We start from the raw sequence: 27767 nt of genomic DNA, 5'->3' as shown, positions 1-27767 counted from the left end.
GCTACAATATAAAACCCAGGGTAATTTGTGAAATATATCAAACGCTCACCCTCTGTAACTTTTCAGATTTCTCTTGTTGCAAACCATCTTGGACATGATTAAACCGAAAATCACCAAATTCAAAATCAGCACCAAAGCGACTGGAAGCATGAATGCCCAAAAAAGTACATTTTCTTCACTGAAAAACGTGGCAGTTGTATCATCGGGGACAGCAAGCCAGCAGCTGAAATTGAAACATTCATATATTACAGTAACAAATATTGTAATACTAATGCGCGGCACGGTAGCACAGTGGGTAGCACTGTTGCTTCACAGCGCCAGAGTTCCAGGTTAGATTCCCGGCTTGGGTCACTGTCTGTGCGGAGTCTGCACGTTCTCTCCCTGTCTGCATGGGTTTCCTCCGGTTGCTCCGGTTTCCTCCCACAAGTCTCAAAAAGACATGCTTGTTCGGTGAATTGGATATTCTGAATTCTCCCTCTGTGTACCCGAACAGCTGCCGGAATGTGGCGACTAGGGGCTTTTCACAGTTCATTGCAGTGTTAATGTATGTCTACTTGTGACAATAAAGATTATCATGTATAAAATCTTAATTTATGATAACATTGTGCCATGAACTACTAAAGAAACTTGAAAATAGGTTTGGGTTGAGTCGCCTATCAATTTCCCCTCATTTCCATGCAGAAAGTTCCAGATTAGAACCATAGAACCCTACAGTACAGAAGGAGGCCATTCTGCCCATTGAGTCTGCACCGACCCTCTGAAAGAGCACGCTACCTAGGCCCACTCCCCCGCCCTATCCCCTTAACCCTGCAATCCCACCTACACATCTTTCCCTGTGGGGGGAAACCGGAGCATCCAGAGGAAACCCATGCAGACACGGAAAGAACGTGCAAACTCCACACAGACAGTCGCCCAAGACCGGAATCAAACCCAGGTCCAAGGCATTTACCTTAATCTCAGAGATTTTCTCAAAGCTGATTTAGAATTGAAGAAGGAAACCAAGAAACTGTAAACATTTTAGACCACAGGCCTACCATACGAGGAAAGATTGGACAGGTTGGGTTCGTACTCATTGGAGTTCAGAGAATGAGAGGTGATATAATTGAAGCATACACGATTCTTAGGGCATTAGACAGGGTAAATGTTGGGAGGATTTTTCCACTCATGAGAGAGTGTAAGACCAGAGGACATAGCCGCAGAATAAGGATTTAACAAAGAATTTCTGCTCTAAAAAGGTTGGTGAATCTTTGGAATTCTTCACACCAGGAAGTTGTGGAGGCCATTAGTAGGATCCAATCGGTTTCATGCTGGCCTCCAGCAGGATTCCCAATCTGCCATGGCGGGCAACATCAGAAGATCCTGCTGTAAATTTGCGCTGGATTAAAACCGACATTTGAGCCTCCTGCCAAATTTTGTCTCCCCCATTGATCCCGCCATTCACCATTGATCCCGCTTGGGGGGTGGCATTAGAGAATTCCATTTCTTGTGTCCGGGGGGTATGCATGTGGATGGGTGGTCTAAGTGGTATTTAGGACTGGCATGCTACGGAGGTGAAAATTTAGATGGTCACTTTTTGATATGGAATTGGTGAGATGAGCCACCAGATTGTATTCTTCTTTATACCTTGCTACTCTTCTGTCAAATATAGATAAACGTCACCCATTTACACCCTGGCTTGGGGATAAATTACTTTTAAGTTTAGAAACTTTATCGAAGGCCCCAGTTCCAGGAATTGTGACTGGCCTGCCCTTAGCGAACTACCATTCCTGGCATAACCAGTCAAAAAGGTATTTTTCACTGCACTCACATTCTTTCTTGTCTGTAACCAGCTGGTCCTTTTGCAGCAATTGTTATAATTGCAATAAGAGCTGCTGCACCTAAATAATAAAATAAAAATCGGAGTAGAATTTTTAAAAACCACTTTGTACTATTGCTGAAGGCATCGGGCTGGATTCACCGTTTTTGAGGCTAAGATGGAACGATGGAAAAATCGGCACTGAACCCTCACCCATCCTGCGACCGGTGAGGGGCTGGCAGCCCGGCGAGTAAAACTCCCTGCTCCCATGATGAAAATGGCTGGAGAATGGCCGGGTCCGTGACTGCGCCTGCGCACGGGGGTGACCTGCAGCTGTCATGCCATAAAACATGGCCCAGCCATGCATGGATCCGACCTGTCAAATATTGCCCACCTAGTCACCACCCCACCAGCCCCCCTCCCCCATCCCCGGGCAGCAGCATGGCTCCCGGCCGACTGTGGCGGCGCTGGACACAGTCCGCAGTCACCATGCCCGGTTCCCGACCACTGAGACCACAAGTGAACTGCGCCGTCGGGAACCCGGCCCATCTGCGCCAGTGAACCTCGGGGGCCCCGCAGAATAGAGGGTCAGGCCCGCTAATGATATGCCAACAGTGCTTGAACTCCGCGCAGCAAGCGACACATTTACGCCATTTTCAGGATGCCAGAGGATCCCGATTTGGCGTCAAACCAGCGCCTACCGCGATTTTGGCGTCAGAGGCTATGCTCCGCCCAATCGCGATTTGCGATTTTGCCGTCGGCCAATGGTGAATCCAGCCCATCAACTGTTTAGTTTTCTGCCTTGTCTATTCTTTTCAGGTGTCGAATGATGCTAATTCAACATGTGATGGTGATCCTTCAGTAGCCTGACACAAATGGCATTCTTTATAGCTGCATCAAGAGTGTCAACTGAATAGTTAACAATGAGAGTAATCGCAGACCAATCCAACCATCCCCTCTGCTACTGTACACAACATATTCATCTAGCAGGAATTGTTGGATGGCAATCTGTACCACACTCATAAGGCCACTGGTGGATCAGTATCACATTGCGGATGAAGCAATATGTTGAGCAATCATGGAAAGCCATTAATTCTCTGAATAAACAGCAAAATTCTTCCTAGCACGCAACAACACATAATTAAACACAAAATACGTCAACACACATAATTAAAAGAGGAAAGGTCATTGATCGGTTCAATAGTGCAGCTTTACTAACTCACCAGATATATATTCATGATTTTAATCCATGTATCAATGACCTGGGATTTGATACATAGGGTATAATTTCAAGGCTTTGTGGATGATATGAAACAACAAGGAGGATAGCAACAGATTTCACTAGTGCTTGACAGGGTAAATAGGCCAACACGTGGCAGATGACATTTAACACAAAGGAGTGCAAAGTGATACATTTTGGTAAGATTTAGGAGAGATGTCAATTAAATGGTACCATTTTAAAGAGGTTACAGCAACTGAGATGAAGTGGATGAATTTATATGCATACAAATCTCTGAAAGTGGCAGGACAAGTTGAGAAGAATGTTAAAAGAAGCATAGAGACTCTGATTTTATTATTAAGGCATGGTGTAGAGCAGCACATAATTTACCGTAAACCTTTGTAAAATGCAGGTTAGTACTAGGCTGGAATGCTGCATTTATTTATGGGAGCTAAACTTCAGCAATAGTGTCAAGGTCTTGGAGAAGGTGCAGAAGAGATATACAGAAGAGGTACTAGGGATGTGGGATTTCAGTTATGTGGAACTGTTCTCCTTAGAGTAGCAAAGGTTTACAGAAGATTTGATGATGGTATTAAAAATCATGAATGACTTTGTTAGAGTAAATACGTTACTAAGTATTAATCCTGCAGCATGCCACAACTTTACCATATTCATTCCACATCAATGGTGAGGCAAACAGCGAAATGGTGCATTTGCAAAGCTAATGGCAGAGTAATGCAACTTAAACAGCAGTACACTCGCACCTTGCCCGAACTTGCTATTCTATTTACGGACAAATGACTGTGAGCATTATTAGCTTCACTGTTACTTTGACAGCAATTTCTGACCCAATGTTGAGCTATTGCAGAGCAATGGGAACAATGGAATTAAATAAGCGTGTTCCCATTGTTCACTGAGTCCATCAAAGCTTTCTGTTTCCATTCTATCTGCTGATGCTGATCTTATACTTTTGCACTATGGACCTCAGTTGATATGACAGATGCTGAAAGCTGGACCAGTTTCTGGTTGGGACCTTTTCGAAAGGGTAGATATTGCAGGGAAATCAGGGCCAGAGTGATCTGGATCTACATGGGTTGGAGACAGATTTCCCAGGTATTTCTCCTCCAAATTAACCTGGGTTTTTTCTGCTTTTCACCTGTCTGAGGAAATTTGGGTGTTGTGCAGATGGTGGAGGTGATTTTTCACCCACAAAGGATGATAGAATTACATACATTTTAATCTCATTACCGAGCCCCCCTCACTGGAATATTCAAACCTCACTGAGGTGACCGTCACGTCGGTGCGTTTTACAAGAAGTTTAAAAAAACGGAATCAATCAAGACACTTCCCCGCCTCAGGGAGGAAAGTAAATATAGCCCCCGGGGAAAGAGATACATGCCCAGGCAGTGCCCCGATGCTTAAGATGGTGGGAGGGCGTAAGAAGTCCCGAAGCTGATGGTGGTGGTAGGGGGGGAAGCGTACTCGATGCTGATGTTGGTGGTTGGAGGGGCGCTCCCGATGCTGATGATGGTGTGGAGGTGGAATGAGCTTTCGATACTGCTGTTGATGGGGAGAGGAAGGGGCTCTAAGTGCTGCTGGTGGTGGGGAGGGGCTCTCAGTGCTGCTGGTGGTGGAGAGGGGGAGGAGCTCTCAGTGCTGGTGGTGGAGAGGGGGAGGGGCCCTCAGTGCCAGTGGTGGTGGGGAGGGGGAGGGGCCCTCAGTGCCGGTGGTGGTGAGGAGGGGGAGGGGCCCTCAGTGCCGGTGGTGGTGGGGAGGGGGAGGGGCCCTCAGTGCCGGTGGTGGTGGGGAGGGGGAGGGGCTCTGTGCTGTTGGTGGTGGGGAGGGGGAGGGGCCTCAGTGCCAGTGGTGGGGAGGGGGAGGGGCCCTCAGTGCTGGTGGTGGGAGGGGCTCTCAGTGCTGCTGCTGGTTTGGAGGGGGAGGGGCACTCAGTGCTGGTGGTGGGGAGGGGCTCTCAGTGCTGCTGCTGGTTTGGAGGGGGAGGGGCACTCAGTGCTGGTGGTGGGGAGGGGTAGGGGCTCTCAGTGGTGCTTCTGGTGGTGGGAGGGGGAGGGGCCTCAGTGCTGCTGCCAGTGGTGGGGAGGGGGAGGGGCTCTCAGCGCTGCTGCTGGTGGTGTGGAGGGGGAGGGGCTCTCAGCGCTGCTGCTGGTGGTGGGGAGGGGGAGGGGCTCTCAGTGCTGCTGGTGGCGGGAGGGGGAGGGGCTCTCAGTGCTGCTGGTGGTGGGGAGGGGCTCTCTGTGCTGCTGGTGGGGGGAGGGGGAGGGGCTCTCAGTGCTGCTGCTGGTGGTGGGGAGGGGGAGGGGCCCTCAGTCCTGCTGGTGGTGGGGTGGGGAACGGGCCCTCAGTGCTGCTGGTGGTGGGGAGGGGCTCTTAGTGCTGCTGCTGGTGGGGAGGGGAGGGGCTCTCAGTGGTGCTTCTGGTGGTGGGAGGGGGAGGGGCTCAGTGCTGCTGGTGGTGAGGAGTGGGAGGGGCTCTCAGTGCTGGTGGTGGGGAGGGGCTCTCCGTGCTGCTGCTGGTTGGGAGGGGGAGGGGCTCTCAGTGCTGCTGCCAGTGGTGGGGAGGGGGAGGGGCTCTCAGCGCTGCTGCTGGTGGTGTGGAGGGGGAGGGGCTCTCAGCGCTGCTGCTGGTGGTGGGGAGGGTGAGGGGCCCTCAGTGCTGCTGGTGGTGGGGAGGGGCACTTAGTGCTGCTGCTGGTGGGGAAGGGGAGGGGCTCTCAGTGGTGCTTCTGGTGGTGGGAGGGGGAGGGGCCTCAGTGCCGGTGGTGGGGAGCGGGAGGGGCCCTCAGTGCTGGTGGTGGGAGGGGGAGGGGCTCTCAGTGCTGCTGCTGGTGGGAGGGGTGGGGCTCTCAGCGCTGCTGCTGCTGGTGGGAGGGGGAGGGGCTCTCACTGCTGCTGGTGGTGGGGAGGGGAGGGGCCCTCAGTGCCGGTGGTGGTGGGGAGGGGCTCAGTGCTGTTGGTGGTGGGGAGGGGCCTCAGTGCCAGTGGTGGGGAGGGGGAGGGGCCCTCAGTGCTGGTGGTGGGAGGGGCTCTCAGCACTGCTGCTGGTTTGGAGGGGGAGGGACACTCAGTGCTGCTGGTTTGGAGGGGGAGGGGCACTCAGTGCTGGTGGTGGGGAGCGGGAGGGGCTCTCAGTGCTGCTGCTGGTGGGGAGCGGGAGGGGCTCTCAGTGCTGCTGCTGGTGGGGAGGGGGAGGGGCCCTCAGTCCTGCTGGTGGTGGGGAGGGAAACGGGCCCTCAGTGCTGCTGGTGGTGGGGAGGGGCTCTTAGTGCTGCTGCTGGTGGGGAAGGGGAGGGGCTCTCAGTGGTGCTTCTGGTGGTGGGAGGGGGGGGGCCTCAGTGCCGGTGGTGGGGAGCGGGAGGGGCCCTCAGTGCTGCTGCTGGTGGGGAGGGGGAGGGGCTCTCAGTGCTGCTGCTGGTGGTGGGGAGGGGGAGGGGCCCTCAGTCCTGCTGGTGGTGGGGAGGGGCTCTTAGTGCTGCTGCTGGTGGGGAGGGGCTCTCAGTGGTGCTTCTGGTGGTGAGGAGTGGGAGGGGCTCTCAGTGCTGGTGGTGGGGAGGGGATCTCCGAGCTGCTGCTGGTTGGGAGGGGGAGGGGCTCAGTGCTGCTGCCAGTGGTGGGGAGGGGGGGGGCTAATAGCGCTGCTTATGGTGGTGTGGAGGGGGAGGGGCTCTCAGCGCTGCTGCTGGTGGTGGGAGGGGGAGGGGCTCTCAGTGCTGCTGCTGGTGGGGAGGGGGAGGGGCTCTCAGTGCTGCTGCCAGTCTTGGGGAGGGGGAGAGGCTCTCAGCGCTGCTGCTGGTGGTAGGGAGGGGGAGGGGCTCTCAGTGCTGCTGGTGGTGGGAGGGGGAGGGGCTCTCAGTGCTGCTGCTGCTGGTGGGAGGGGTGGGGCTCTCAGTGCTGCTGCTGGTGGTGGGGAGGGGGAGGGGCCCTCAGTCCTGCTGGTGGTGGGGAGGGGGACGGGCCCTCAGTGCTGCTGGTGGTGGGGAGGAGGAGGGGCTCTCAGTGCTGCTGGTAGTGGGAGGGGGAGGGGCTCTCAGCGCTGCTGCTCGTGGTGGGGAGGGGGAGGGGCCCTCAGTGCTGCTGGTGGTGGTGGGGAGGGGGAGGGGCCCTCAGTGCTGCCTGTGGTGGGGAGGGACCCTCAGTGCTGCTGGTGGTGGGGAGGGGGAGGGACCCTCAGTGCTGCTGGTGGTGGGGAGGCGGAGGGGCTCTCAGTGCTGCTGGTGGGGAGGGGGAGGGACTCTCAGTGCTGCTGCTGGTGGGGAGGGGCCCTCAGTGCTGCTGGTGGTGGGAGGGGGAGGGGCCCTCAGTGCTGCTGGTGGTGGGAGCGGGAGGGGCCCTCAGTGCTGCTGGTGGTGGGAGCGGGAGGGGCCCTCAGTGCTGCTGGTGGTGGGGAGGGGCTCTCAGTGCTGCTGGTGGTGGGGAGGGAGAGCGGCTCTCGGTGCTGCTACTGGTGGTGGGGAGGGGGAGGGGCTGTCAGTGCTGTTGGTAGTGGGGAGTGGGAGGGGATCTCAGTGCTGCTGGTGGTGGGAGGGAGAGGGGCTCCCAGTGCTGCTGGTGGTGGGGAGCGGGAGGGGCTCTCGGTGCTGCTGCTGGTGGTGGGGAGGGGGAGGGGCTCTCAGTGATGCTGCATGTGGGGAGGGGGAGGAGCTCAGTTCTGCTGGTGGTGGGGAGGGGGAGGGGCCCGCAATGCTGCTGGTGGTGGGGAGGGGGAGGGGCTCAGTGCTGCTGGTTGTGGGGAGGGGGAGGGGCTCGCAGTGCTGCTACTGGTGGTGGGGTGGGGGAGGGGCTCTCAGTGCTGCTGGTGGTGGGGAGTGGGAGGGTCTCTCAGCGCTGCTGGTGGTGGGGAGGGGCTCTCAGCGCTGCTGCTGGTTGGGAGGGGAGGGGCTCAGTGCTGCTGCCGCTGGTGGGGAGGGGGAGGGGCTCTCAGCGCTGCTGCCGCTGGTGGGGAGGGGGAGGGGCTCAGTGCTGGTGGTGGTGGGAGGGGCTCTCAGCGCTGCTGCTGGTGGTGGTGGGGAGGGGGAGGGGCTCTCGGTGCTGCTGGTGGTGGGGAGGGGCTCTCAGTGCTGCTGGTGGTGGGAGGGGAGGGGCTCTCAGTGCTGCTGCTGGTGGTGGGGAGGGGAGGGGCTCGGTGCTGCTGCTGGTTTGGAGGGGGAGGTGCCCTCAGTGCTGCTGGTGGTGAGGCAGGGGAGGGGCTCTCAGTGCTGCTGCTGGTGGTGGGGAGGGGAGGGGCTCGGTGCTGCTGCTGGTTTGGAGGGGGAGGTGCCCTCAGTGCTGCTGGTGGTGAGGCAGGGGAGGGGCTCTCAGTGCTGCTGCTGGTGGTGGGGAGGGGAGGGGCTCGGTGCTGCTGCTGGTTTGGAGGGGGAGGTGCCCTCAGTGCTGCTGGTGGTGAGGCAGGGGAGGGGCCCTCAGTGCTGCTTGTGGTGGGGAGGGGGAGGGGCCTCAGTGCCGGTGGTGGGGGAGGGGCCCTCAGTGCTGCTTGTGGTGGGGAGGGGGAGGGGCCTCAGTGCCGGTGGTGGGGGAGGGGCCCTCAGTGCTGCTGGTGGTGGGGAGGGGGAGGGGCTCTCAGTGCTGCTGGTGGTGGGGAGGGGGAGGGTCCCTCAGTGCATCTTGTGGTAGGGAGGGGGAGTGGCCCTCAATGCTGCCGGTGGAGGCGAGAGGGGGAGAGGAGAGCTGGTGAGCACCAAACTGCTGATGGTGATGGTGGGGAGAACTCCTGGGGGAGGGCACAGTCTTTGGGGTATTTTCTTTTTTAAGGACACCACATTCCCTTTTGCGCTGGCGTCACTGGACCCATCAGGCCCTGCCACAGTAAACCATGCCCCCTGGGTTTTGTTTCCAGAGGGTTTCAATATTTTGACTAAAAACTCGGCCGTGCAGCTGGAGAGCTACATGTCGGGTTTCAGTCAGAGTTTCACACTCGGAAAACATATGGGGCGGAATTCTCCAAATGCTGACGCCGAAATCGCGTTCGGCGATCGGCCGGAGAATCCAATTTTACTCCGAAATCAGGGGCGGTGCACTTTTTCCGATGCTCCGCCCCCTCAGAAAACGGCGTACCACGGTTGGGACGGATTCAGGACGTCACTTGAGGCCCTCCCCCGATGTTCCGCCGACCTCCCGACGGCGTCGGTCACGTGTCCTCTCAACTTTCGTAAACGTGGCGTGACGGCTGCGGACTGTGTCCAGCACCACCACAGTCGGAGGGGGGGGGGGGGGAGCCGTTCAGCTGGCAGGCGGGTTTCGGTGGGGGCTGTGGGGACTGGTCCGGGGGTGGGTTACAGGTTCTTGGCAGGCCGGGTCCACGCACAGCCGCCGCCATGTTGTACGGCCAGGCCACCGCCATGCGCTTGCGCTGCCACGGACCCGGCCATTCTGCGTCCGTATCGGCAGGTAAAGCCTTTACGTGGCATGGCTGCTAGGCCCCACCGGATGGAGCATCGTGTGGGGGCGCTGCCGACTTTTTGGTCGTAAGACCAGACGCATCCTCCTGATTTAGCCAGAATCGGAGAATATAGCCCCGGATTAGATTCCACACAGTTTTGATTAGATTCCGCACGGTATATATTGTTCAGAACGGTTCATGCTGCCAGGAAATTCTGGCCCCAGGGCTTTGAACTACCATAGACATTCTGATCATCTGCTGTAGCTTTGGTGAAAAGCCTGCAAAAACCCGAAAAATCTTTACCACTGCTTGTGAATCCTATACCCGATATCAATTTGTATTACGGTTACACAGGTTTTAGAACTAGTTCCTAAACTAGGCACTCACAACATGATGCAGCAATTGTGAGAAGCAGAGGCTAGTGAATCATGGTGATTTTCCATTAATTCATTTGAATATTTGCCTTCGTGCCTCAGTCCAAATGTCAAAGATGGAAAAACTCAATGATGTAACTCTTTCGTCAACTTTAGACATTTGGATTCTTGAACTCTAATTGTATTTGAATGTTCATTATTTGCTTTTATGTAATTCACATTAATGTCGTGCATCAGCTACTTACCCCAGGCCACACCTGCTGACACCGCAACAAAATAGCTTCTCTCCATTTGCTGAATAATACGATTAAAGGAACTGAACAATGCGATCCCCTGCACACACATCCATGCAAAGGAAGCCAGAAGGAAAAAATGTAAAAACCATGTTGATGCTGTACAGAAGGGATTGCCAAGTTTTGAGGTCTTCTCTGATGATGCTGTCTTTTCAGGACTAGCATTTGCCCAAGTTGGATTTATTGCCCCAGCTAAAAAGGTGATGTATACTCCCAGAAGGGCAACCGATAGATTTATTTGAAGTTTTCCATTCACACTTGCACGATAGTCCCTGGATTTAAAATTAAAAGAATTAGACAATTCTCAAGCTGTTGCGGCAACAAGAAATTGTTTTGTTGGGTATTTTTTCTTATTTGTCTGATTTCACGTTCAGTTTGGTGAAAATAACCACAGGAGAAGGGGAGGGAGGGGGAAGGGGGCAGAAGTGAGGGGGGGGGGGTGGGGGGAAGGGAGGGGAAGAGGGAGGAGACAGGGAACAATAGAGGGGAACCAGTGAGGTGGGGGGGTGGCAAGGGAATGACAGCCGGAAGGAGGGCATGGGAAACAATAACAAACTTGGCATCTACAGGAGCAGAGAACAAGGAAAATCCGGGCGAAAGACAGGACGAACAGCTGAAGCGGAGGTGATCGCGAGATGACAACGACGAACCAACACGGTTGCGATTGGTACAACACAGTTTTATTCCAACTAACTATTTATACATCTGACTTGGTACGCAGCACGTTGTGACTGTGTGAGTGTCTTGCTAATGAGGTCCTGGCCCTGTGCTGTCTCCAGATGGACTGCCCAGGAAGTGTTGTGTTTCTCGTCTGTGATTGGCTGTCGTGTTGTGTGCGCTAATTGGTCCGTTGGTCTGTTTATCATTATGTATGTGTTATGATGTATGTTTGAATATCATGACATCCCCCCTTTTTTACAAGATTATGTGCCTACGTGGTTATAAATATAAATGTGTCCTGAGTGCAGCTAAAGGTGTATGTGTGTGCGTAATATTTACATCATGTACATGGGGCTTAACTATATACAAGGGGCGATGTCAGGTGTGACATGCTAACGAGGTTGTACCATAACAAAAGAAAAACGTTGAAATTTGGAACGATCAAACGAGGCCTGGAACGATAAAACAGTGACATGTTACAAAATAGTAGTTGCTAAAGTTTGACGTTTGAACAGTCTTATAAGTCCAGTCTAGTAGGTGGGCGACGAATCCGGGTTGACCGCCTCAAGGGTGGGTCGAGAACCACCGGCTGAGGTGCGAGCCTGGCCATGGGCGGCGACAGAAGGGGCATGGTATATGGCAGCTCCACAAAGTCGCTATCAGGAACCAGTGGAGGGCACGGCATCTGTGTAGGATCCAGTTGCGAGCGTGGAAGTAAGCGAAGGGCTCGGCGATTGCGCCTACGCACGGATCCATCCGGCATGCGTACCAGGAACGAGCGGGGAGCCAGGCGTCGGACAACTTCGGCAGGTGCTGACCAGCCACCGTCTGGGAGGTGGATGCGGACGTTGTCGCCAGGGGCCAGGGAGGGAAGATCAGTTGCCCGCATGTCGTACGATCTCTTCTGGCGATTGCGCTGCAGTTGCATCCTATGCAGTACCGGAGCATGGTCTATTGTTGGTGCCAGGATGGAAGGCACAGTGGTTCTGAGGGCGCGACCCATCAGCAGCTGTGCTGGTAAGAGACCAGTGGCTAGTGGGGCCGAGCGATAGGCCAGCAGGGCGAGGTAGAAGTCCGATCCGGCAGCAGCAGCCTTGCAGAAGAGCCGCTTGGCAATGTGAACGCCCTTCTCTGCCTTTCCATTGGACTGGGGATGCAGAGGGCTGGACGTCACGGTTGTGAAGCCATACGAAGCAGCAAAGGACGACCATTTATGACTGGCAAAACAGGGCCCATTGTCCGACATGACAGTCATCGGAATGCCGTGGCGAGCAAAGGTGTCTTTGCAGGCCCTGATGACAGCAGACGACGTCAAATCGTGCAGACGTCTGGGTAGTTTGAGAAGTAGTCAACTATGATGACATAGTCCATGCCGAGCGCATGAAATAGGTCGACACCACCTTCGCCCAGGGGGACGTCACCAGCTCATGGGGCAGAAGCGTCTCAGGAGGTTGCGCCGGCTGACACCTTTGGCAGGTTGTACAGTTGAGCACCATGTTGGCAATATCGTCACTGATGCCCGGCCAGTATACCGCCCCTCGAGCCCTCCGTCTGCACTTCTCGGCCCCCAAGTGACCTTTGTGTAGTTGATCGAGAACCAGCTGGCGCATGCTGTGCGGAATCACAATCCGGTCCAGCTTCAGAAGGACACCAGCAATGATGGCTAGGTCGTCTCGTACATTGTAGAACTGCGGGCACTGCCCTTTGTGCCATCCTCCCGTCATGTGGCGCATCACTCGCTGCAGAAGGGAGTCGGCCGCAGTCTCTCGGCGGATACGGGCCAGACTGGAGTAGTCAGCCAGCAGATTTGCCGCTGTAAAAACCACCTGTGCCTCGACCTGACATACGAACCCCTCCGCATCTGGCGGCGTGCTCACTGCTCTGGATAGGGCATCCGCCACGATGAGGTCCTTCCTTGGAGTGTAGACCAGTTGGAAGTCGTACCTCCTGAATATAAGTAGGATGCGCTGGAGGCGAGGGGTCATCTCATTCAGGTCCTTGTTTATTATGCTGACCAGGGGGCGGTGGTCAGTTTCGACCGTGAACCGTGGAAGACCATAGACGTAATCGTGGAACTTGTCTAAACCGGTTAGCAAGCCCAGGCATTCTTTTTCGAATTGCGCGTAGCGCTGCTCTGTGGGGGTCATGGCCCGCGATGCATAGGCCACTGGGGCCCATGATGCCGTGTCATCCCTCTGCAGGAGCACTGCTCCAATGCCGGATTGGCTGGCATCAGTTGAGATTTTGGTGGCACGAGACGTGTCAAAAATCGCCAACACTGGTGCCGTGGTGAGTTTGCGTTTGAGCTCCTCCCATTCCAGCTGGTGCGCGTGTTGCCACTGGAACTCTGTGGATTTTCTGACGAGGTGGCGCAGAGTCGTCGTGTGGGAGGCAAGGTTGGGAATGAACTTCCCCAGGAAGTTGACCATGCCAAGGATGCGTAGGACAGCCTTCTTGTCGGCCGGCTGCGGCATGGCTGTGATGGCGCTCACCTTGTCTGCATCCGGACGGACCCCTGACCGGGAGATATGGTCCCCCAGGAACTTCAACTCGGTCTGGGCAAAGGAGAACTTCGCTCGGTTGAGGCGCAGGCCGTTTTCCCGTATGCGGGCAAAAACGCGTTGGAGACGATGTATGTGCTCCTGCGGTGTGGTGGACCAGATGACGACATCGTCCACCTATACGCGTACCCCTTCGATGCCTTCCATCATCTACTCCATGATTCTATGGAAGACCTCGGATGCCGAGATGATGCCAAATGGCACCCGGTTGTAGCAGAATCTGCCGAAAGGGGTGTTGAAGGTACATAGCTTTCGGCTGGACGTGTCCAGTTGGATCTGCCAAAATCCTTTAGAAGCATCCAGTTTTGTGAATATCTTCGCGGGGGCATTGAGTATAAGAATTGGCAAGTCATGTTGCAGCTGTATAGAACCTTAGTTAGGCCACACTTGGAGTATAGTGTTCAATTCTGGTCGCCACACTACCAGAAGGATGTGGAGGCTTTAGAGAGGGTGCAGAAGAGATTTACCAGAATGTTGCCTGGTATGGAGGGCATTAGCTATGAGGAGCGGTTGAATAAACTCGGTTTGTTCTCACTGGAACGAAGGAGGTTGAGGGGCGACCTGATAGAGGTCTACACAATTATGAGGGGCATAGACAGAGTGGATAGTCAGAGGCTTTTCCCCAGGGTAGAGGGGTCAATTACTAGGGGGCATAGGTTTAAGGTGAGAGGGGCAAGGTTTAGAGTAGATGTACGAGGCAAGTTTTTTACGCAGAGGGTAGTGGGTGCCTGGAACGCACTACCGGAGGAGGTAGTGGAAGCAGGGACGATAGGGACATTTAAGGGGCATCTTGACAAATATATGAATAGGATGGGAATAGAAGGATACGGACCCAGGAAGTGTAGAAGATTGTAGTTTAGTCGGGCAGTATGGTCGGCATGGGCTTGGAGGGCCGAAGGGCCTGTTCCTGTGCTGTACATTTCTTTGTTCTTTGTTCGCCTGGGCCATTTCACTGGTGATCTCCTCCCGTTTGGGTATGGGATAATGTTCCCTCATAATATTACTACTGAGGTCTTTGGGGTCAATACAGATGCAGAGCTCGCCAGAGGGCTTCTTGACACACACCATGGAGCTGACCCATGGCGTGGGCTCCGTGACCCTGGATAGGACCCCTTGGTCCTGGAGATCCTGCAGCTGCTGCTTGAGGCGCTCTTTAAGTGGCACAGGAACCCTGCGAGGTGCGTGAACGACCGGGATGGTGTCCGGTTCGAGGCGAATTCGGTATGTGTATGGCAGTGTTCCCATGCCTTCGAATGCCTCCTGGTTGTGGGCGAGGAGCGATTGGAGCTGTGCGTAGAACTCTGCATCCGGGAAGTCAGACGTGCCGTCTGGAGAGAGAGAGAGAGAGGATTTGTTGCACAAGGTGGAGAGCCTTGCATGCCTGTGCACCCAGCAGGGAGTCCTTCGATGAGCCAACTATCTCGAACGAGAGTGTGGCCGTGTGTGTTTTGTGTGTCACCTGGAGCTGGCAGGATCCCATGGCCGGGATAACGTTCCCGTTGTAGTTGACCATCTTGCACCGGGATGGCTGGATTGGTGGTCTGACCTTCATGGCATAGAAGGCTGACCATGCTATGAGGTTGGCGGAGGCGCCAGCGTCCAGGCGGAAAGTGATCGGCGATCGGTTGACCATTAGGGGAAGGGGCTCAAGGCGGATGTGGTTATGCTCCAGGAGACACACCTGAAGGTGGCAGACCAGGTAAGACTGAGGAAAGGGTGGGTGGGTCAGGTGTTTCACTTGGGGCTAGATGCCAAAAATCAAGGGGTGGCGATCTTGGTGGGAAAGGAGGTGTTATTCAAGGCGTCGAGCATTGTGGCAGATAATGGCGGTAGGTACATAATGGTAAGTGGTAAGTTGCAGGGAGAGAGGGTGGTACTGGTCAATGTGTATGCTCCGAACTGGGACGATGCGGGTTTTATGCGGCGTATGTTGGGTCGGATCCCAGACTTGGAAGTGGGGGGCCTGATAATGGGGGGAGACTTTAACACGGTGGTGGATCCGGCACTGGATCGCTCCAGGTCTAGGACGGGTAGGAAGCAGGCAGAGGCTAGAGTGTGGAGGGGATTCATGGACCAAATGGGAGGGGTGGACCCTTGGAGATTTGCAAGGCCGGGGGCTAGGGAATTTACATTCTTCTCACATGTCCATAAGGCTTCTTCTCGAATCGACTTTTTCATTTTGAGTAGGGCGCTGATAGCGAGAGTAGAGGATACCGAGTATTCGGCAATCGCCATTTCGGACCACGCCCCGCATTGGGTGGACTTGGAGATGGGGGGAGGAGAGGGACCAGCGCCCGCTGTGGCGCTTGGAGGTGGGGCTGTTGGCGGACGAGGAGGTGAGCGAGCGGGTCCGAGGAAGTATAGAGAGGTACTTGGAGACGAACGACAACGGGGAGGTCCGAGTGGGGATGGTATGGGAGGCACTGAAGGCGGTGGTGAGGGGAGAGCTGATCTCCATCAGGGCCCACAAGGAGCGGAGGGAGCAGGAGAGGCTGGTGGGGGAGATGGTGAGGGTAGATAGGAGGTATGCGGAAGAACCTGAGGAAGGATTGTTGAGGAAGAGGCGCAGCCTCCAGGCCGAATTCGACCTGGTGACCACCAGGAAGGCGGAGGTGCAGTGGAGGAAGGCCCAGGGGGCGGTCTACGAGTATGAGGAAAAGGCAAGCCTGATGCTGGCGCATCAGCTTCGGAAGCGGAACACAGCTAGGGAGATCGGGGGAGTTAAGGACAGGGGAGGGAGCGTGGTGCGGAGTGGGGTTGGCATCAATGGGGTCTTCAGGGACTTCTACGAGGAATTGTACCGATCCAAGCCCACACGGGAGGAGGGAGGGATAGGCCGTTTCCTGGACCAATTGAGGTTTCCAAAGGTGGAAGAGGGACTGGTGGGGGCCCCGATTGGGCTGGAGGAGCTGATCAAAGGGATAGGAAGCATGCAGGCGGGGAAGGCACCGGGGCCGGATGGTTTCCCGGTCGAGTTCTATAAAAAAATATATGGACCTGTTGGGCCCGCTGTTAGTTAGGACCTTCAATGAGGCAAGGGAGGGGGGGCTTTACCCCCGACGATGTCCCGGGCACTGATCTCCTTGAACCTGAAGCGGGACAAGGATCCCCTGCAATGTGGGTCTTACAGACCGATTTCCTTGCTAAATGTAGATGCCAAGGTGCTGGCGAAGGTCGTAGCCACGAGGATTGAGGATTGTGTGCCGCAGATCATCCATGAATACCAGACGGGGTTTGTGAAGGGGAGGCAGTTGAACGCGAATGTGCGGAGGCTTTTGAACGTTATCATGATGCCGGCGAGGGAGGGGGAGGCGGAGATAGTGGTGGCGATGGACGCTGAGAAAGCCTTCGATAGGGTAGAGTGGGGGTACCTGTGGGAGGTGCTGAAGAGGTTCAGGTTTGGGGAGGGATTTGTCAGGTGGGATAGGCTGTTGTACGAGGTCCCGATGGCGAGTGTGGCCACAAATAGGAGGAGGTCCGAGTACTTTCAGTTGCACCGAGGGACGAGACAGGGGTGTCACCTGTCCCCCCTGCTCTTCGCACTGGCGATTGAACCCCTGGCTATGGCACTGAGAGAGTCGAGGAACTGGGCGGGTTGGTGCGGGGTGGGGAGGAGCATAGGGTGTCGCTTTATGCGGACGACCTGCTGCTGTGTGTGGCGTACCCGGTGGGAGGAATGCCAGAGGTAATGAGGATCCTTAGGGAATTCGGGGACTTTCCGGGGTACAAGCTCAATATGGGGAAGAGCGAGCTGTTTGTAGTTCAGCTAGGGGACCAGGAGAGGGGGATTGGCGAGCTCCCACTAAAAAGGGCGGAGAGGAGCTTCAGATATTTGGGGGTCCAGGTGGCCAGGAGCTGGGGGGCCCTGCATAGGCTTAACTTTACAAGGCTGGTGGAGCAAATGGAGGAGGAGTTCAAGAGGTGGGACGCGTTGCCGCTGTCTCTGGCGGGTAGGGTGCAGTCAGTCAAAATGACTGTGCCCCCAAGGTTTTTGTTCCTGTTCCAGTGCCTCCCCGTGTTTATCCCGAAGGCTTTTTTCAGGCGGGTTAACAGGAGTATAATGGGGTTTGTGTGGGCGTGAGGGACTCAGAGGGTGAGAAGGGTGTTCCTGGAGCGGAGTAGAGATAGGGGGAGGCTGGCGCTGCCCAACCTCTGTGGGTACTACTGGGCCGCCAATGCGACAATGGTGTGCAAGTGGGTGATGGAGCGGGAGGGGGCTGCATGGAAGAGGCTGGAGACGGCGTCCTGTGTGGGTACGAGTCTGGGGACGCTGGCAACGGCGCTGCTGCTGCTCCCTCCAAGGAGGTATACCTTGGAGGTGGTGGTGGCGGCCCTCAAAATATGGGGGCAGTGGAGGCGGCATAGGGGGGAAGTTAGGGCCTCGGCGTGGACCCCATTACGGGGGAACCACCGGTTCGTCCCAGGAAGAACAGGTGGAGGGTTTTCGGGGTGGCACAGGGCAGGCATACGAAAGTTGGGGGACCTGTTTGTGGACGGGAAGTTCGCGAGCTTGGGTGAGCTGGAGGAGAAGTATGGGCTCTCCCCGGGGAACACCTTCAGGTACTTACAGGTAAGGGTGTTTGCCAGACGGCAGGTGGTGGAATTCCCACGGCTACTGCCACACACAGTACAGGACAGGGTGCTCTCGGGGGGGTGGGTGGGAAAGATCTCGGAAACTTACCAGGTGATGCAGGAGGAGGGGGAGGAGGCCTTGGTGGTGAAGTTGAAAGATAAGTGGGAGGAGGAGTTGGGAGAGGAGATCGAAGAGAGGACGTGGGCAGATGCCTTAGGGAGGGTGAACTCTTCCTCTTCGTGCGCGAGGCTCAGCCTCATACAGTTTAAGGTGCTGCACAGGGCACACATGACCGGGACAAGGATGAGCAGGTTCTTTGGGGGTGAGGACAAATGTGTTAGGTGCTCAGGGAGCCCAGCAAATCACACCCATATGTTCTGGGCATGCCCAGCGCTGGAGGAATTTTGGAAGGGCGTAGCGAGGACGGTGTCGAGGGTGGTAGGATCCAGGGTCAAACCGGGCTGGGGGCTCGCAATATTTGGGGTGGCAGAGGAGCCGGGAGTGCAGGAGGCGAAAGAGACTGGAATTCTGGCCTTTGCGTCCCTGGTAGCCCGGCGAAGGATTCTCCTTCAGTGGAAAGATACGAGGCCCCGAAGCGTGGAATCCTGGATCAGCGATATGGCAGGGTTCATTAAATTGGAGAGGGTGAAATTCGCCTTGAGAGGGTCAGTACAAGGGTTATTTATGCGGTGGAAACCGTTCTTAGACTTCCTCGCAGAACGATAGACATTGGTCAATGGCACAGCAGCTTGGGGGGTTGGAGGTTTGCTTTATTTTTGTTTATGTTATTTACACTGGAAGGGTCTGAGGGGGTGTATACACCTGTTGTCTTAAGTCGGGGTGTTAATGTTATTTTATTATTTAGGCACGAGGGGTTGCTTTTGTACTTAACCCTGTTGGGTTCTTTTTTCTTTCTCATTTTGTTATTGATATTTTATGAAAACATTTAATAAAAATTATTTTTTTTTTTAAAAGTGAGGTTCAGGCCACGCTCACACTTACTTTAAGATTAGAGAATACAAATGGGAAATGGGAAGCAAATACCTACTCATTGCAGCTGATGGGAATAATCCTTTGATCTATAAGCTCCCTGGTGGCTGTGTTCAAACAGCGAAGCAGGGTACAAAAACAGCTACAAACAGGCACTGCACCAGGGGAGCATTTGGATGGAAATCAAGGTGAGTTTGAGTTACATCAACCAGGATGCATTTCTGATGTGCTGCACCTAACTAATTCTCAGTCACAAGACAAAAGGAAAGTTGGCCCTTTTGCCTTCATTTGATTTCAGTTAGCTGTCCTGACTGGACTCTGAAGAAGCTACCGAATCAGCCCAATCAGTAAGTGCCTCCAAATATCAGAGCAGTTTTCTGGTGGATTTCACAAGGCCCAACTATGAAAATGCTTCCTGCTTCGACCAACTTTCAACCCAATAGATGTGGAGATGTCAAAATTGACCGCAATAATGACAAGGAATTGATTATGCTGTCTATATATATATTACAAATGTCGCTGTAGAAAAAACTTCATAATTCCTGTGGATAATAATAAAATATTTAAAGTTCCTTACCTCATCCACATTGGTGCAATGATTGTTGCCAGGAGTCCCAGGATTGATAATGCACATCCAATGTATGAAATTGTGTCTAAATATTGTAAAGTCTTACCTTTAACAGTCTGGAAGTAAAATTAAGTAAAATTAATTCTTATCTCCAAGCTAACAGTTTATTACTATATATCACAAAAGTCAAAGTAATAATAGCTAAGACTGGATTAGATTTTGCTAGTTTGTACAAATATTTTTATACTCATTATTCCTTCAGAACAACAGGGAATATACCCTAACTTATTAAGACATTTAAACAGTTATATGAAAATATATATATTGACTGAAAAGGAAGAATGTTGCTTCATCTCATACACACTGTTTAAATTAGTAAGTTAATTAAGGCATATACCGCACATTAGACACATTAATTATGGTTTAGCACATTAACCAGAAGAAATAGGCCGTTAAACTAACTGTGATGATCTCATTATTATGATACCGGAGCAGACCCCAACAGTTTCATGGATACTGGACAGAAACCCCAATATTTTATTTAATTTGAAAGACTGTGAGGAAAGGATACTTCGCTCCAGCAGTGATTCCACGCACTAATAGGGATATGCTATAGTAAAAGAAACTTTATTATTAACATAGGATTAAATCAACATTATCATAAATAAATAGCTTACAAATAAAGTTAACCAATGCCTAACACTTAAATGAACCTCCTAATTGCTATATTTTTATCTCCACTCAAGCAAAATCCATCTCAGGTCAAAATCCACTTTTAATACAGTTGGCAAAAATAGCCTGTACACTTGAATAGAGCTCCTTTTAAAATGCTAATTGGAGAGAGGGAGAGAAAACCTTCAGGAACTAACTTGAAGATTCTGGTATGTGCAAAACTACTGTTTAACTTCCCAACATTTGGCAAAAGGCTGCTTGTCCTGATTGTCTCAGGGCATCACCTGAAGGCCCTCCCCGAAGCTCCGCTCCCGATGGACCAACTTCCCGACAGCATGGTTGACGCGTGGTCTCAGTGGTCGGGAATCCGGCGTGGCGGCTGCGGAATGTGTCCAGCACCGCCACAGTCGGGAGGTGGAGCGGTGCCGCTGGCCAGTGGGGGCTTCGGCGAGGACTGGGGGGACTGGTGGGGCATGTCCAGGGGTGGCAAGGGGGTGTCCAGGGGGGCACTATCTGGCAGGTTGGGTCTGCGCACAGCCAGCGGCATGTTGTACGGCGCGACCTCTGGAGGTCATCGCCGTGCGCATGCGTGGCCACGGACCCGGCAATTCTCCGGCGGTTTATTTTGTGGAGGCCGGGCGATTTACGTGGCGTGGCTGTTAGCCTCTCACCGGTCGGAGGGTCGATGCTGGGGCGGCGCCGATTCTTCCCATGTAAAATGCCAGGGATCCTCCGGACACAGCCTTAAAATCGGAGAATGCAGCACCCTGCCTCCAATTGTCTACTCCCCAGAAAACCTTCTTTGTACAAACAAAAGTCCATGAGCTCAATTTCAAGTTAACAATATACATGGTTGGAATGAATGATAATTTCATTTTTATGATGCTTTAATTGAACCTCTATAGCCAAAATGCCTGGTGGTCTTTTAAAATCAGGATTTAAAAACAAATACTGTAGCAGATTCATCCACTCACGATCCCAGGCTTTTAACCCTTAATGTACCAACTACATGCCATACAATATAATATAGCTGAAATTCCTACATTCAGTGCATCATAATCCAGAACAATGCTACAAAATGGCAGAAAGGCCTGTTGGCCACCAGAAGAAAGTTTGTCGAGCAGCAGTGAATAACTGGCACACGATTCTATACTTTGGCTTTACTCACTGGGATAGATTTTCATTTACGGCAGTGGTTATGGATTGGCCAGTGATTATGCATCCCACCTGGATTTCCTTTCTGTTGACTTTCAAGCTTGCAGCTGGTTACTGTAACAGCTGCATATACAGGCAGTATATATTCTGCTTACTGTGATTTCCATCATTCAAAATCTGATCTCAAATAGGACCATTATGCTGCTCATTAAACTCAAAAGTAATGATGACGGAATATCCATCATTGAAAAATCTTGATCTGCAACAAACGTATTGCTCGCAATTATCGGTAATTTCACTTTTTGCCCCTGCAACTGTCCCACAATTTGTGGAAACCAAATTACCTGCCCCAGCCATCAAAGAGAATCACAGAGCACCACCGCCACCAACGCGTACCTGCCCCCCCCCCCACCCCCCCGGCCACATTCACCCCCATCCAGCACGGTAGCATTGTGGATGGCACAATTGCTTCACAGCTCCAGGGTCCCAGGTTAGATTCCGGCTTGGGTCACTGTCTGTGCGGAGTCTGCACGTTCTCCCCGTGTGTGCGTGGGTTTCCTCCGGGTGCTCCGGTTTCCCCCCACAGTTCAAAGATGTGCAGGTTAGGTGGATTGGCCGTGCTAAATTGCCCTTAGTTTCCAAAATTGCCCTTAGTGTTGGGTGGGGTTACTAGGTTATGCGGCTAGGGTGGAGGTGTTGACCTTGGGTAGGGTGCTCTTTCCAAGAGCCGGTGCAGACTCGATGGGCTGAATGGCCTCCTTCTGCACTGTAAATTCTATGATAATCTATGATCCCCATTCTGCCAAGTTAAATGTCTCTAGCTGATGTGCCACCTTATTTTTTTTAAATTTAGGGTGCCCAACTTGTCGAATCCACCTACCCAGCATATCTTTTTGGTTGTGGGGGTGAGACCCACGCAGACATGGGGAGAATGTACAAACTCCACATGGACAGCGATCTGGGGCCGGGATTGAACCCGGATCCTCAGCGCCGTGCTAACCACTGCACCACCATGCCGGCCTGTGACACCTTCTAATAAAAGGACAACTATCACAGGAACAGCAACAAAGGTGTGTTCATAGAAGAGCGGATTTAAATTATTTTTACAGAATAGCAAATGCACAGAGTGCTTACCACTAACATTGCTACAGGAAAGTATGGATTTCAAATAGAACCATTATGCTGCTCTGGCCTGCTAATGCATTTGTATTATTGACTACACAACAAAGGCCGATGCAGCTCAAAAAATGAGAACACACATAAATGAGACCTAAGAACAAAGGAACCAGTCCCATAGTCAATTCTTGACATAATAGAAAAAAGTGATTACATTTGTCTGTTTGTAATCTTTCATGATTGTGGATGAGCACGTGAGATGTGGTACCTACATGACATGTATGAAGACTCACCTCAGCATACTATTATTGTTATCACTTAGTTCTTATTTAATTTAATCTTTATTGTCACAAGTAGGCTTACATTAACACTGCAATGAAGTTACTGTGAAAAGTCCCTAGTCACCACAGTCCAACGCCTGTTCAGGTACACAGAGGAAGAATTCAGAATTCTCAGCTGGTATGGGAATTGAACCCTCATTCAAAATAAAGCTGAAGTGAATTATATCTCACCATGAGAACTGCAAAGCTAGTCAGATGAAAACATTCACATGTAAAATGTGTTCCATTATCAATTCCATTTATGTAACATCCATTTGTCTGCCATTCTTTCTCAGTGTAATTCCAGTAGGCACATTGATGATATTTTAAGTAAAATCCATCATTCAGCTCCTGAAATTAAAAGAAAACTGGAATTCAATCTGGAAACACCTTTTCGTCAGTTTCCCTTGGAGTACAAATTCTTTTTATTTTATCTATTTTATTCATGTCAGCTGGGGGACTAATATTGACATTGAGAAAGGAACTCCAAGTGCCATTGTGAAGCATTCCAAGTTTGGATTGACAAACAGGATACACATATCAAGTAACATCTTAACTGTTTTGTTCAAAAATGAGAAACAGTTGCTCTGTGAGCATAGCAAAATTCTAAATGCATTTAAGGAACATTGGGCAGGATTCTCCGACAGCTGACAGTGGAATCAGGAAACGCGATTGGGCGGAGAATAGCCTCCGACTCCAAAATCGCAGCAGGCACCGGTTTGATGCCAAATTGGGGTGATTCTCCAGTACCCCGAAAATGGCGTAAATGCACCACATGGCATTTAAATGCCATTTGCATATCATTACCAGGCCCACCTGCGATTCTCCGCCTCCGATGGGCCGGGTTCCCAACGGCGCAGTCCACATGTGCGCTCAAGGATCGTAACCCTGGCTTGCTGGCTGGTGAGAGAGAGGTGAGGTAGGACACGGAAAGGAGCGACCGCGGGCTGCCAGCCCAGACACTAGCCGTGTTGGCTGGGGTGGGGCTTTGCCAGGACTGGGAGATTGGGGGGGGGGGGGGGGGGGGGAAACAGGGCGGGCGGTCGGGGTGACCCACTCCCCACGGGACTGGGGCAGTGCCCAGGCACCGACAGCCATCACAGTGTCCATCTTGCTGTGCACCCGCTGACCACCCACCTCGACCCCTGATTCTACAGAGTGACACCGGCCGTGTGGGTGCCCCCATCGCCGCACCCCACCTGCCACACGGCTCCCCCCACCCAGTATGCCCACATTTCAATACATTAATTTCAATGTGGACCGAGCCCACCAGGATGCCCAAGTAGCAGGATTCAACGCCATCTACGTGATGCCCCGGAGTCCAGGGGACAATCAACAGGATGCATGTTGCCCTACAGGCACCTGCGGATAACAGGCCGCTTTACACAAACCAAAAGGGGTGCCGCTCAATGAACGTTCAGCCGGTCTGTGACCATCAGCTGCGCATCGTACACCTCTGCGCCAGATACCCGGGCAGTGTGCACAATGCCTTAATCCTGCCACACTTGGTGATTCCTGTTCGAGGGGCACACCTCTCTCTCCCCCCCCCCCCCCCCCCCACGGCTGAATGGGTTGGCTCCTGGGTGACGGGGTTACCTGCTGCGGCCATGGCTGGTGATACATATCGAGAGGCCACACACCAACGCAGAGACCCTCTACAATGACGCCCATACAACGACCAGGAGGATGATTGAGCGGTACTTCGGCCTCCTGAAGATGCAGTTCAGGTACCTGGAGCGTTCTGGAGGGGCCACATCGTGGCGCCCTGCTGCATCCTCCACAACATCGCACAGCAGAGGGGTGATCTGTTGGAGAAGGAGGATGAGGGAGATGGGCAGTCCTCGTCCGACGAGGTGGATGCGGGGGGGGGGGGGGGGGGGATGAGCAGGACATGGGACCCACACACCGTCACTTCACATCCTGCCAAACCCCCAATTGCACCTCCCTCCGTTATACATACCAGCAGCGCTACGAGGTGGGAGCCCTGGGTTGGAAATAACAGCAGGTCTGGTCCATGGGATGGAAGATGATGACAACAGGATGGGACAACCAACCATGGGCCTTTCCACCCAGAACTTAATTCCGATGGAAGTGGAAAGGCGATGGGTTCAGGTACGCCACTGTTATATCCCCGGTGGAGGTTACAGGATAGGAAATATCAGGTTTCCCATGCCCTCCAAGGAATATGAACTTCCCTGGTAATGGGGCGGGGCTTCCCCTTAATACGTGTAGCCCCCTAGTATAAAAACCCTGACGTGGGTGGAGGTAGGGAAAGGAGATCCTCCGGGGAGTGGTGATGATTTGATTGTAAGTAATAATACTATAACCTACGGCTAATGCGTGGCTGCGTACCTCAGATCTAACACTAGCGATGAGGATTCAGTGGAACTGCCGTTGACACCAGTTGCTCTCTGCCGGTCTACCTCATCTAGGCCTTGTCAGGCCCCAGTGGAAACCATAATCATGCCACATATCGGGAAGTTGGAGCCCTTCAATACAGTTATGGATGACTGGGAACAGTACACAGTGAGAATGCAATTCTTCTTCTGCAGTACAGGGCCCAGCATCGGGCTCTGCCTGAGGACCTGAAGGCTTACATGGGGAAGATGCAAGAATTAAACATATATGACGGTATGCTCTTATGGGGCATGGCTTTTACTCCATATTGTACATCCAGGAGTGTCTAAAATTAAGATGCTCGCGCGAGCTATGTCTGGTCTCCCCGCGTCAACATGGACATTGAACGAGTAGCCCAGCAATGCCCCCTATGTCAGGCACACCGACGATTACCCCGGCAGCCCCACTCCATCCTTGGGAATGGCCTGGAAGGCCTTGGGCCCAGGTTCATATCGACTTCGCGGGCCCTTTGCAGGGGACAATGATCCCCCACCTGTAGGCGCTCACTCTAAGTGGTTGGAAGTGGTGTGGATGCAGGCGAAATCCGCCCAGCCCACCATGGAAAAACTATGCCAGATTTTCAGTTTGCACAGAATCCCCAAGGTATTGGTGTCCAATAACAGCAGTGTTTAGAAGCGTGGAGTTTGTGGCGTTCGCCTCCGCCAACAAGATTCGGCATATGAGGACTGCTCCCTACCACCCGGATTCAAACGGACTGGCCAAAAGACCAGTCCAAACACGCAAGCTGGGCATGACGAAGCCGATAGTTGGATCCTGGGACACCCGCCTGGCGCGTTTTCTTTTCTTCCATGGCACGACACCACATGCCACGACGGACATCGCACCAGCAGCGCTCTTGCTGGGCCGTTGCCTCCACACCCGGCTGAGCTTGGTCATTCCCGATCTAGGCGGCCCACACATGTCCGAATGATGGGCGATGGGGCTGCTTGGGTCCCAGATGTCACAAAGGCGGCCACGGGCTGGTATCCTACAAGGTCAGGGCAACAAGGGCGGGAATCCAATCGCCATGTGGATCATCTGCACAGCCGTATGCCAGATGTCCTCGCCGAACAGCCCGCCGCTCGCACTACTGCCCTCACCACCGGCCCCAGTCCCGGTTGTGGCGACAGACAAAAGCCCCCCAACTGAGGAAGCCGAGATCGTGGACGAGGATCTACTCAGCTCCGACTCAGAGGCTGAAATGTCACGCTGCCCCCGTCCAAGGCACCAGCACCAGCAGCCGCGCCGACAACACCAGCTCCACCCCGGTGGTCATTACGCAAGTGCCGTTCTCCAGTCCACTGACACAGACCATGCCAGAGCATCAACCCTGATCCAAACGGGCCAGAGGTCCAGAACAGGTTCCAACAGACATGGACACGTCTCCGGACTTGGGGACGGGAGGGGTGATACACCCCCAGCACAGGTCACGGGATAGGAACCATCAGATTTCCCGTGCCCTCCAGGGAATATAAACGTCCCTGATAAAGGAGCGGGGCTTCCCCATACAGGTGTAGCCCCCTAGCATAAAAACCCCGACCTGGGTACAGGTCAGGGAAGGAGACCCTCCGGGGTGTGGTAGTGATTTGATTAAGCAATAATAAGCCTATTTGTTCTCTAACCTACGGCTTAAGTGTGGATCTAACAGCCACCACCCCTCCCATGTAAATGCCCTTATCACCTCTAAACTTACCACCAGCGAGAGCACAAGGTTGACCCTGCGACAAGTTCCACTCCAGAGAATTGAGTACAAAAATCTAGGCTGATTCTCCAGTGCAGCACATAGTGGAGGCTGCACTGTTGGAGTTGCTTTCTTCTGGGTAGAAACATTAACCTGAAGTCCAGTCTGTGCTCTCATTGGATGCAAAAGATCCCATGGTGCAATTTTAAAGAAGATCAGGGGAGTTATCCAGGATGGGCTGGCCAGTATGTATCCCTGAATCAATATCACTAAAGCACATTATCTGTTCATGATCAGTTGTGGGAGCTTGCTGTGCACAAATCAGCTGCTTTATGAATGAAAGTCTTTCTTCCTTTATATAAATATATTGATGGCCAATCAATTAAGCAATTTGTTTAAAGCCACTAGTTTACTGCACTTCTATTCATACAGTAAATTTCTAAGCTAGATGAAAGGCAATGTAATTGCACTTTTTATTGTCCAACACTATTTGCATTACCAGCTATTATAGTTCATAATTATCTTACCTTTGTCCTTAATTTTATTATTACTGGCTTTTCAAGGTTACCAGTGTGATTAGCCACAGTGCCACTTATTACTTGAGTCTTCATTACAATGCTATCTTTCTTCTTAGGGGTTGGAAAGAATGAAGCATCCTTATAGAGCACAAATCCAAAGTGAACATCAGCCTCTGAATAAAGGATATGAAACACTCAGAAAGTTATAATTAAATTGAGAAATTGTGATTAATAATTAGGATTCAACAGGCCAATTTTTAAATTAATAATTAAAGGCAAAATGTTGCCAATTCTGGTCCCCCTTCCAAAATGTGATATTGGCTTAAGATATACAGTTAAAATCATGTCAGTTTTTACACACAACATGTGTTACTGTTCTTGCGAATATCTAGGTCATGGTTCTGGTGTTTAAGAATATAACTTTTAGCTTTAAGAATTAATGTTAACTGTAGCAAATGGGATAAATGCATTTAAAACCAACT

General features: G+C 52.8%; 1 protein-coding gene across 1 annotated transcript in view; it reads right to left on the bottom strand.

The window, feature by feature from the left end:
* The window catches only part of LOC140389719 (uncharacterized), a 119367-nt gene that overhangs the window by 10972 nt on the left and 80628 nt on the right, over nucleotides 1–27767 (bottom strand). Inside the window, exons 10-15 of the mRNA XM_072474168.1 lie at nucleotides 27295–27458; nucleotides 22882–23040; nucleotides 19436–19542; nucleotides 10027–10346; nucleotides 1808–1877; nucleotides 50–223 (exon numbers count right to left, since the gene is read on the bottom strand). Of these exons, the coding sequence (XP_072330269.1) occupies nucleotides 50–223; nucleotides 1808–1877; nucleotides 10027–10346; nucleotides 19436–19542; nucleotides 22882–23040; nucleotides 27295–27458 (994 nt within the window). The remainder of the gene's footprint in view (nucleotides 1–49; nucleotides 224–1807; nucleotides 1878–10026; nucleotides 10347–19435; nucleotides 19543–22881; nucleotides 23041–27294; nucleotides 27459–27767) is intronic.

The sequence above is a fragment of the Scyliorhinus torazame genome, chromosome 14 (genome assembly GCF_047496885.1).
Source record: "Scyliorhinus torazame isolate Kashiwa2021f chromosome 14, sScyTor2.1, whole genome shotgun sequence".
In the NCBI taxonomy this organism is placed as follows: domain Eukaryota; kingdom Metazoa; phylum Chordata; class Chondrichthyes; order Carcharhiniformes; family Scyliorhinidae; genus Scyliorhinus; species Scyliorhinus torazame.
This window is presented reverse-complemented; position numbering and strand designations above follow the sequence as displayed.